The sequence below is a fragment of the Alternaria burnsii genome, assembly GCF_013036055.1.
Source record: "Alternaria burnsii strain CBS107.38 chromosome Unknown 740, whole genome shotgun sequence".
Classification (NCBI taxonomy): domain Eukaryota; kingdom Fungi; phylum Ascomycota; class Dothideomycetes; order Pleosporales; family Pleosporaceae; genus Alternaria; species Alternaria burnsii.
Window position 1 is genome coordinate 1646892 of NW_024066112.1, and position 10418 is coordinate 1657309.

General features: G+C 49.8%; 4 protein-coding genes across 4 annotated transcripts; 1 reads left to right on the forward strand and 3 right to left on the reverse strand.

Moving 5' to 3' along the window:
• Window positions 1-74: 74 nt before the first annotated feature.
• GT037_005385 (uncharacterized protein) lies at window positions 75-1147 on the reverse strand (the record flags this gene model as incomplete). The annotated part of the gene is made up of 2 exons (XM_038930432.1): window positions 75-652; window positions 742-1147. 2 exons carry the CDS (start codon window positions 1145-1147, stop codon window positions 75-77), a joined length of 984 nt encoding a protein of 327 aa, XP_038787382.1.
• An 818-nt stretch (window positions 1148-1965) lies between these two features.
• On the reverse strand, window positions 1966-2730 carry GT037_005386 (ankyrin repeat domain containing protein; the record flags this gene model as incomplete). The annotated part of the gene is made up of 2 exons (XM_038930433.1): window positions 1966-2624; window positions 2676-2730. 2 exons carry the CDS (start codon window positions 2728-2730, stop codon window positions 1966-1968), a joined length of 714 nt encoding a protein of 237 aa, XP_038787383.1.
• A 439-nt stretch (window positions 2731-3169) lies between these two features.
• Window positions 3170-4465, reverse strand: GT037_005387 (uncharacterized protein; the record flags this gene model as incomplete). Its single annotated transcript, XM_038930434.1, has 1 exon — window positions 3170-4465. One exon carries the CDS (start codon window positions 4463-4465, stop codon window positions 3170-3172), a length of 1296 nt encoding a protein of 431 aa, XP_038787384.1.
• Window positions 4466-5057: 592 nt separating this feature from the next.
• On the forward strand, window positions 5058-6482 carry GT037_005388 (uncharacterized protein; the record flags this gene model as incomplete). Its single annotated transcript, XM_038930435.1, has 1 exon — window positions 5058-6482. The coding sequence occupies one exon, from the start codon at window positions 5058-5060 to the stop codon at window positions 6480-6482; it is 1425 nt and encodes a 474-aa protein (XP_038787385.1).
• Between the last annotated feature and the right edge of the window lie 3936 nt (window positions 6483-10418).

The window sequence follows — 10418 nt, forward strand, 5'->3', positions numbered from 1 at the left end:
ATGGGCCAATTGAGTATACAAGTCCGCTAAGAATGACCGTTTCGTATGCAACACGGACAATGCAAGATTCAAACTCAACTCTGACGCCCTACCTTCCCATCTCCATCCTCAACATTCCTTCCCTCCAGCAACCTTGCCTTGCCTGCCAAACTCAGATACGCGAGCGAGTGGTCCCGAATTTCCAATTCCCGTTCCACCTTCGTCCTCACATCTCCCAACCCACACCCCATGCACTCGGCCAACCTCTCCAACAGCGTCGTAAAAAGGCTTCTCCCCTTGCCCGGCTCCCGCTGAGGTCCATGCGCTCTCGGCGGTTCAAATTCGCCCTTGCCATCCCCCCAACAAGGCCACGCCCAGTCATGCGTCCCATGGTCGACATAAAAGTTGAGCAGCACAGTCTCCGCATCACTCGTATCGTGGTGCAGCAGGCTGTCTGAGATGAATTCGGGACCGAGAACTAAGGCGGCTTCGGCAAAACAGAATTCCAACTCGCAGCGCAGCGAGACTTGGTTGGCGTCCATGAAGCGGCCGTATGTGCGTTGGTTTATCCAGCCGGAGCCGTGGTAGCGGGCGGAAAGGGTGGCGTGGTGGAGGATGAGGTAGATTGCTGTGAGTGGGTCCTGGGGTAGACTCTTGATATATGTGAGTCGATCTGTGTGGGATGCTAAAGAGATGACCGCGTGTTAGTTGAGAGTTGGTCACAAAGGACAAGGTTTGTCGAGTGGAACATGTGTGACTGACCAATCGATACGAGCTTGTATAATAGCAGTAACCCTGCGTTCGCAAGGCTTATGTTATGTCGGAGAACGGCATTGAAGTTGTGTTCGGAGCAGAGGGCGTCCATGACATCGTCTACAATGTCGTACTTGCTCACACAGTCCGCTAGCCAGTCAACATTTAATCTCCCATCTTGGCGACTGAAGTCGGTTTCCGCGTGCCGTAGCTCCTTGCGCATAAAGCTGCCTGTAATGGACTTTTCGTAGTTTTTGAAGATGGCGCGGAGACGGGGATGAGCAGAACGTATTGCAGTTATGAGCGTGCCGTCGTTGAAAGGGAGGTGTTGGATCGTCTTTAAGACGAGTTCAGGAGGAATTCGTGGCGAAATTAAGAAGTTTAGATAGGGAAATGGATCGGGGAGAGTTGCCATGCTGTGCTATAGTATAAAGTGTGTGAAGTGCAAGATAAAAGAGTGGTTGTATGCTTGTGTGGAGTATGGTGCTGAAGAGAGGTAAGGAGGAAGACCAGCAGCTGTATCGTTATGGTCGCGACTTGTGGCTCTTCTGAGGTAGGAGCACTTCAAGTCGTACTTGCTGTATAGGTCCTTGGGGATGTAAACCGCACGTTTCTAGGCCTCGGCATAGGTAAATGGTCCCACGCATACTATATAGTCAATCAGTGAAGACCATGATGGGTGACGACGGGCACCATGATGGCGAATTATCCTCATGATTAGCATCGCATCAGGTACCAAAGTAACGACATCCGTTTACCATTGCGATTGCAGAATCTGTACATGTTTGTCGCGTGCTTCACAGAGGTGTATACATGTTACAGTTTTCAGTTCGCATCCGTGCGTGTCCGGGTGCGCAGACTCGAAGCATTGAATGTAGACTGATCGCTGCGGGTAGACGCTAGACCCCGCTGCTGATAACATGCCGGCAGAATGGGGGCTAATGCAGGTGATGAGTGCGATTGCGCAATAGGTCCGAAGTGCAGAACACGCGGGGTGTGAGGGGCTGTAAGAGGAGAGAATGTCGAGGCCGGGAGGGCTGATCATGAGCTAGTGCCATCCCACCCAACCAACCAGGCAGCTCTACGCATAACGGAAGTAACCAGTACCACTTGTAGACAGAAACTCCGTTCCGAACATTTTCATAATTCATATAGTAGATGAATGCGCCATGACCCTGGGTATCGTATAGACTCCGTAAATGCAACATTACACATCATGAGTATATCGTCTCCCTACAGCAGATCTATACCCTCCCTCTCCGCAGCCTGCAAGATGAAGCTCCTGGTCTTCGCATCTGGCGCGAGATCCAGCGGCAGATTGCCATCATTGTCCTTCTTATCGTGCTCTGCACCCATGGTCAACAGTAGCAGCGCCGCGTCTCCGTGCCCCTCGCTCATCGCATGGTGCAGCGCTGTCATGCCGTCCATATCGGTAGCATTCAACGGACTCTTTGCTTCTAACAGCGCCTTCATCATCGGTACGCTGCCCACTGCCGCTGCTCGGTGTAGTGGAAGTTGGCCCCTCTTGTCCTTTGTCCGCGCACTCGCCGGTGGCTTCTGTGCCAGCAATGTCCGCGCAATATCGAGGTTGACTTTCGATGCGCAAAAGTGCAAGGCAGTTTGGCCGTTATTGTTCTTCGCGTTTACTTCGGCATCTTTGGAGAGCAGTAGGTCGACTATGGCCTCTGCGTCTTTCCGGGAACACGCCATCATGAGAGGCGTCCAGCCGGAACCATCTGTCACGTCGGGGTCGAAGGACTTGGCCTGCACGAGAGTTTGAACGATAGGGAGGTGGTTGTAGGATACTGCCCAGTGAATGGGGAGACGATCGTCTGGGTCGCGGAGGCTTGCGAGTTTGGGGTTTGCGGCGAGCAGGGAGTCGACGCGGGATGCTGGGGTTGTTAGAGTTGGTGGACTGGGGGAAACTTGTAGATTATAGATACCTTGGCCCTCTCGGCAGGCTTCGTGTATGGCATATTTTGCTTTGTATTCTTCCATGGCGTTGGAGGTGATGCTACAATGTACTACACTGGTGACGTTGACGCGTATGTTAGCCACTGCGCAGCTCAGCCCAAGAAAGTTAACCCCGCTATGACCGAGGCACGGAGATCGCCGCCCCGTGAGATCTTAGTGTCAATGACGTAGTTACCAAAAGTATGTCTTTCATGATCACCTTGCACTGGAGAGAAAGTCGCAGTTAAAGATTGCAGATTGTAATTCTTTCTTATCCACGATCTAACAAGGGATTGAGATGATTCATTGAACATTACACCTTCGCTGTTTACATACTGCTCTCTTCCTTTTACGAGCCTCACCATCTCCATTCTCTTGGTGACATGCAGTCCTCGACAGTAACAGTAGCAGTATTGAGCATAGGCGCGACAAACTGCCCAGACAACTCAAGCTAGAGTGCTGACCAGCTCCTGGAGTCAAAGCTCTAGTCCCAGTCTTGTTCCGCTACCGCAAAACCGGGCTCGTACCATAAGGTCTGTCCCGATACGCCCTGATGCCAAACGCGCATCGTAGTTCCACAGCGATTCAAAGCATCAATCATAACAGGAACGACTCTATGAATCGACTCATCTCGCTCCCTCATGTAATCGGCCCAAAGCACATGCCACGACGCCTTGGTGTGTAACTCGAACCTCTCTAGGCGTAAAGCTGTCACTGCGTTGACGATGCACTTTATAGCCACATCTTGCTCTTCACCTGTTGTGTGCTTTTGGCATAGTTGTGCGAGTCGCGCATAGCAGATGCTGGTAATGCTCAATGACTGCAATCTGGTTGGCAGCACTTGTGAAGTGAGTATGTCGACGAGTAGACTTGGATATTTTAAGTCGATAAGCTCATCGTCTATAGTGAGGGTGGTTAAGCTGCAAAGTGACTCGAAGCTTTGAAAAAGCCGTCTAGGGTACCCGGACCGGAAAACACTTTTGTAGCTGGCGAGACGTTTTGGGTCATGAATACTTAACCTCTTCAACTTGTGGAACGGATAAAGAGCATCGCGGTCGTCCATTTGCTTCATGCGGTATGTGTCGCGCGTCCGAATAGCCTGTTCACCCTCTTTCTTTCCGTTGTCGGTAGCGTCTGTTAAAGGGGGAGAAGGATGCCGAGGAAAAGGATCATCGAGTTGAGTGTGGTAGGTACTCGAATTATATATTTCCAAGGTTAGTGAGGTCAAATGATCCTCCTCTGCAATAGCGTCCACTTCGATCCATGGCCAACCGATGACGATACGCATTATTGGCATCTGTAGCAGACTGGTGCTGAGGGTAATATCATTTATTTCTTTCGCAAGACAAATGATCATCGCGACTTTACCGTCGATGACCGGCGCATAAGCCAACAATTGTTGGAGCCATCGCTTTGCTAGAAGCCTCGACGACGACGAAGATGACGACGACAACGGAACGAACTCTTCAAGTAGAAGTTTGACCTCAGCCAGCCTCGGCCAGAGTGACGTAGGGCTGTGAGTGCTCGAAAAAGTGTTTGTGTGCTCCTTGTCGGTCAAAGTGAACGAACGGATACGCCCCGCCAGCTCTCGACGATCGAGTATGGTGTTGAGAAGTAGGCTTATGCTAGCATGCTGTTGGTCCGAGAAGGTGAGTTCGCCGTATAGGTATGGTTCTGCTATCGTGCGATGATATCTCGAAGTCTTCAGGAGAGCCGAGAGATCTTTCTTGTCCAAACGCTGTGTGATGTTCTCGTCTATCTCAGTTGAGAGACGGTTCATGGCGGGCGGTTGAGATCGCACGATCGGGTATGGGCAACGTTAGAAATCTGGAAAGAGCAGAGAACAGAGAGAAGAAGGCGCGTCTGCAGTGTTGTGGGCACGGACCTCGCGACACGTGTTTTTGCTCTCACCTCACTACGGCAACCTCGAAAGTGGGGCAAGTACATTAGGCAAACACGTTCAGTTTCTTTCATCATGTGGTGCTGATGTAAAGTTGTGATTCGCTTGCATGGCTTCCATGGTACTGCCATGACCCATAGACAACGAGCCACTCACACTACCGTACTATCAAAGTCGTATGGTTGGAGAAACCATTTCACTCGCTCGTTTCCAGGGCTGGATACCGTCAAACTTGGCTCTTGCCTGAACTTGAACAATATCTCAACCATGGTTTATTTCAGTCATGTGCTGCGGCTGGAACCTAGCCGTGTAAAAGAGGCATATATATTAGGAGGTTAACCCATCTGCTCTCTTCTCTCAATATATACCCTAAAAATATCTGCGGTTTCTGACGTTGATGATATTGCAAGCTACAAGACGACACATCCTCTACACTCGATAACAGACAAGCACCTCTGAATCTAGCACCATCATGTCGCTCTCAGAGCTTTCGACCGAACTCGACGGGCTCATCATACAGCAGCTACCTCAATGCGCACTTCACGCCCTGACGCTCACTAATAAGTACTACCGCGGGTTGGCAGAGCCATATCTATACACGAATATCAAGGTACGCGATACGAGCATATATTCTATGGCGCGACTTGCTTTGAACCTAGTCGTCCGTAAGGAGCTTGCTCGGCACATACAAAGCTTTGAGTTGGTTTATACCCGTGAGAATAGGGTAAGAGCACGCGCTTCTGATATTCTGAGATTGGTGAAAGCAAATCATCTGGAGCCTGAATTGTTTAATGATCGCGTCGAGAATGTCCGCGAAGAACTCCTCACAAAGTCACCAGAGGTAAAGAAAATCATACAAGATCTCGCGGGCCCCTTGTGCGGCCGTCAATTTACGCTGAAAAGGTTCACCAATGCTCTTGGTACTGGCCAATCACTAGATATTTTACTTACGATCATACTTCTTCTCGCAACCAACCTCGAACATCTCCGGCTGGAGAATATTGGAAATAGAATCCCTCATGAGGCCTGTTGGGAACGATGGAAAGGATCCAATCAAAGATCATCTGGAAAATCCTACCCATTGCACAACTTGAAGAGTATGGAGTTGTCAATCGGAACAAAAGCAATTATCCCGATAATAACACCTACAGAGAGCTTGAAGATTCGTGGTCAGGGCTACAGCCGTCTCTGCTGGTTACCACACAATGGTCCTCGTGCCATAGGAGATATGTGCAGTCTTGAACTTCAAGACCTCCAGATAAGTCAGGATGATCTCGAGACGATGATATCACTGCCTCAAATGCGCAGTATGAAACACCTCAAGGTGACTAGAATTGGCCGCACTACTCTCGGAACTTACGACTATAGACGTTTGAGCCAACTCTTGTCGACGTCCCTCCCAACACTGAAGACACTCGAGTGGATAGGCGAGAATGGAGTTTACCTTGGAACGAGAAGTCCATTTGGCAGCTTCCGGGGATCGATGCAACTGGAAGAACTTACGCTGGACTACCGATACCTTAAACCATCGACAGACGCTATTGCTTTACATATTATACTCCCTGAACATATCATCTTCCCAGAACTTTTCTTCCCAGCGAGTTTGAAGGTCCTCAGGATTACGAACGTCCCCTCACATGTCCTCATGAGCCTGCAGCGGGAAAGTGCCAACTATATGCTTGGAACTGCTAAGTATCTTGGCCTTTCCAAATTCGACTTGTATACCGACTTGCCGTTGTCGTCGTCGATTGGCATACATTGGATGGAAGCCATTAGGAAGTTTCTGGTGGAGCTGGTGTCTAGCTTGGACGATATTGGTACGTCGATGCGGATCTACAATCACAAATATCAAGACAATTTGGAGTTACTCTGCGAGAAGGGCTATGTGCTTACATGATCACGGCAGATATGTATGTAGCGCTTGAAGCTTCCTGTAGCTAGACTTTCTTAGCGATGAAGTGCAAGCACCTTTAGTCCACATTGCTGCCTACTAGAGTTTTTCCATTAATGATCGAGAGCATTCTCTAGTGTGCAGTATGGTCGCGGTCAAATTTGGCCGTCTCGTGGTGCCGTAATCGTGGGTGGTGGCTGAGGCTAGGTGCTCTCCGTACCAAGTTCTCGGATCATACGATTTCGCTACACAACGACAGTCTAAGATTGTTCGATTGAGTTTCTCTAGTATTTCACGCTACTGTCGCTAAGGGGCTGGCGGCGGAGGTATCGTGACGGCATCGAGCGGGGCGATGCCGCTGTGATTGGGCCGCTAAACGTGGCTACCTGAGCGGGGTGTTGAGATGTCAAACGATGCTAGCAGCTTAGCTTTCAGCCACCGATTAACACGATATACGCTCAACTAATTGTCGGATTAGAAGGTGGGAGGAAACTCGAATCGAGTCGGTGAAGCTGCGTTTGATGGAGGACTGCTTCTCTGTCTGCCTCCAGAACAAGTGCAGACTTTGATCATGTAAATCGCGACGATGGTATGAACACTTCCAGGCACACCAGGACGCTTCTCTATCCAAGCAAGAACTCTGAAGAGAAGAAAATGAGTACGTCGTGTCTGATATACACATTAGATATGCGACGGTCGCATTTCCAAGGGTCATCTTGTTGTCTCTTCTCGATTTCCTCTGGCAACGTCTGGACCCAGAGAAGCTCCCAAGGTCGTAGGTTCGTTTTCGAAGGTCATGTTCTGAATCTTCATTGCACCTTGCCCTTCCCAATGGGCATTGCCCGCCCATTGGAGATATCGTGGACTGTTGCTGGAGGTACCCTCCAGCAACTCGTTGTTCAAAACCTTTCGTGGCTCGCTTCGGCTACCAGCCAGTCATTGTTTCAAGCCATTCGAAGCTGCAGGGTAGCGAGGCCCCGCTTTTTTTATCGTTTCCTATTCGTGTACGGCAGCTACGCTGCCTCGTCGTGTTCTCTCTTCATAAATTGCACCTTGCCAACAAGGATCTATTGTTCCCCAATCAAACCGGGGTCGTCAACAGATGTATCCACCCTCATTCCTGTTCCTTGTTCCTGAATCGATGTTCTATCAGATTGTAATCAAGATTTTCGTTCTGGTCCATTGATATCTCGTGATTTCTATACTGAATAGAACCATAGAGCACGAAAGGACCCTGGTGCCACATTTCAGGTGCATGGGGACGATGAGGTTGGAGAATCTACGGCGGACTTGAGATGGGGCGCGTTAGATGGATTGGGGATTGACTGCAGTCTAGATGCGGGAATATGAGCGACGCTATCGGCGAGCTGCGGATCTGTTCTACGCTTGAATGGGGTGTTATGACGTATGGTTGAGCAGAGTTCACGAAATGGCCTGACTTAGTGATGATTACAGTGGAAAAAGACTGGCTGTGGTTAGGAGGAGGGATTTCTACGTCGTTCTACACAAAGATTCGAGATTGGCAGTAGGCTTGAAGTGGGTATGTTCATCGAATAGTTCCTTGAGGGGAAGAAAACGACACGTTTTCAGTTGAACAGCAAATGATGTGGCATAAGGAGCCCCTAGAATTCGTGTTCTCGATAGCGAGATATCGATGGCGCATCTCAAATCAACCGAAACATCGACCGACGTCGGGGCGGAATTTCCAAGTCATACTTCATATGGGCGAGGAACCGTCGTCCAAATCAAGATAAATCAAAAGATACATCGTTTTGATGTCTCCGTTGACGTGCCGATGTCAGCTGATTCTTAGGCGCACTCCCCGCGTGTCATTGCTCCGCTCAGCGATATGTGCCAATGAGCGCTGACCCTGACATCAAATAATTCTACGCCAAATGGCTACCTGAGCATCACGCTTGAACTAGGTCCGATTGATACTAGTCAATTGATGGAAAGTTGAACAAATTTGAAGACACGCTCATTGATAACTATCCGTTGATCAGAGTCGCGAAAGTTGGGGCCGGGTCTCTCTCAACGGACTGTGAACTCGACGATATTTCGTGCTAGGGAGAAAATTGGATTTCAATAGTTTGTCGTTTTGTGGCACCTACTCGCTGCCTACAGAAGATGTTGGTAGTGGCTCGGAGATGGGTGCTAAATTCATGCTCTACGGAGATTGAGCTTTTGTAAAGGCTTGAAAAATGGGATAAAAGCTGCTTGTAAAGCGTTATCACACAGTCTATAAGATCCGATATAGACACCAACTGTTTCAGTGCCGACTTGTAGAGTATTAAGGGGAAGAAGTTGGTGTTGTGGTTTGGTATCTGCTATAGTCTCAAGGAAGACTTAGAGGCAGATGCTACAGGTATGGCCTAGTAGACCAACTTCTCGGACTGTGAGAAAGCGAAAATCCGATGAACGGCGCGTTGATACATATGACAATGAGTGTGACATGCTTTAGGGCCTTGGGAGTCCGTCATGGCCTTGGCATGGGGTTCGTATAGCGAGTGGATACTGGTGGAGCGGCGTTTTGTTCCGCGAGGAGATATATCTTCCGATGCTTGTACCCTGGTTCTCGATCTCATCTGCTAGACTGCATTCTTCGCTTCGAGAAATGTTGGTACTTTCCACACGATACGAGGAGTGAAGACCCAATGATCGTTGCCATACTATATCAGACCTCCAGCAGAGCCTAAAGCCACCTTCCTTGTCCTCATGAGAAATTGGTATATTCCAAACTTGGCCGACTCTTGCCTATGCGAAGACTGCGGCGACGAATGACTTGATCAACGCATTGGCTAGACACAATCTCTCGCCTCCCTAAGCAAAGCTAGCATGTTCTTGACTTGACCATGTCATTGAAGTACCACGACGAGCTCTAGGCCAAGGTAGACTCGGAAGGCGATATAATGCTACAATGTAGCAGTAGAGTTCCAGCTTCGGTGATGCGCTACCGGAGAGCTGGTAAACATGGAGTGCTTCCCAATGGAATGGATCTCCCCAGCCCTCGCTTTTCCGAGCAGCGTTAGCATCTCCGCTTCGTTATGATACTAACGGATCTCGAGGTGTGCGACAAAGTGCCAAGCTAGGAGAAACCGAAGTAACACCGCGTGATGTGATCTTTTCGCGTTTGCGATGTTCGCGTAGAGAGTATTCTTTCGGTAGACTGTCAATTGGGCTTTCCCTGGATACCCGCTGATCTGCTGATCCACTTATTAACGCCAATGGTTCCTCGCCTCCCCCAACATCACCGAGATTCCCCACCCCATATTCGATCACGATACCGACGTAACACGAGGGGGATCCCACGCCATCTTTTAGAGAACACAACAAGGTAACCCATGTCCAGCTTGCCGTCTTACCATAGTAATCGTAAACGGCCCACCTCCCGCGGCAGCGCTCCGAACGGGACGTAGTGCGCCGGAAATACAGCTATTGCGAAGTACCTATGGTCGGAAGAGTGCCACTAATCTCGAGAGCCTCTGCAGCTCTTATGCCAGGTGCTGGTCTCTAGCCAACGAGGACGAGACCTCGGGTCCGACTTCGAAGCCGATGAGATACGCGGCATTCGAGCTTGGGTCTGTCTGGGACCTATCCGGTGTTGAGCGAGCTCTTCTCTGTTTCCTGTCCCGTTCGATATAGTGCCGCTGCGCTTCGAACGCTTCGTTTGCTAGCCCCACAGTAGGCGCTTGATGACGATGCTTGTCGTATCGTCCACGACACCAGACAGCGTACGACTATCATTGTAAGATACTAAATCTCACATATTCTCGTGTACTTGCGGTCTTGAACGGATCAGCCGATCGGGGAGGCCAGAACAGATGAGCTGGCATGGCAGACACGCGTCGCTCTTGCCTCCCTGCCTTAGCACAAACTTTCCCTCCCCTGCAATAACCTATCATGAAAAGTGTCCCAGGGAGGCTGAGATGCGGATCAGGGTAC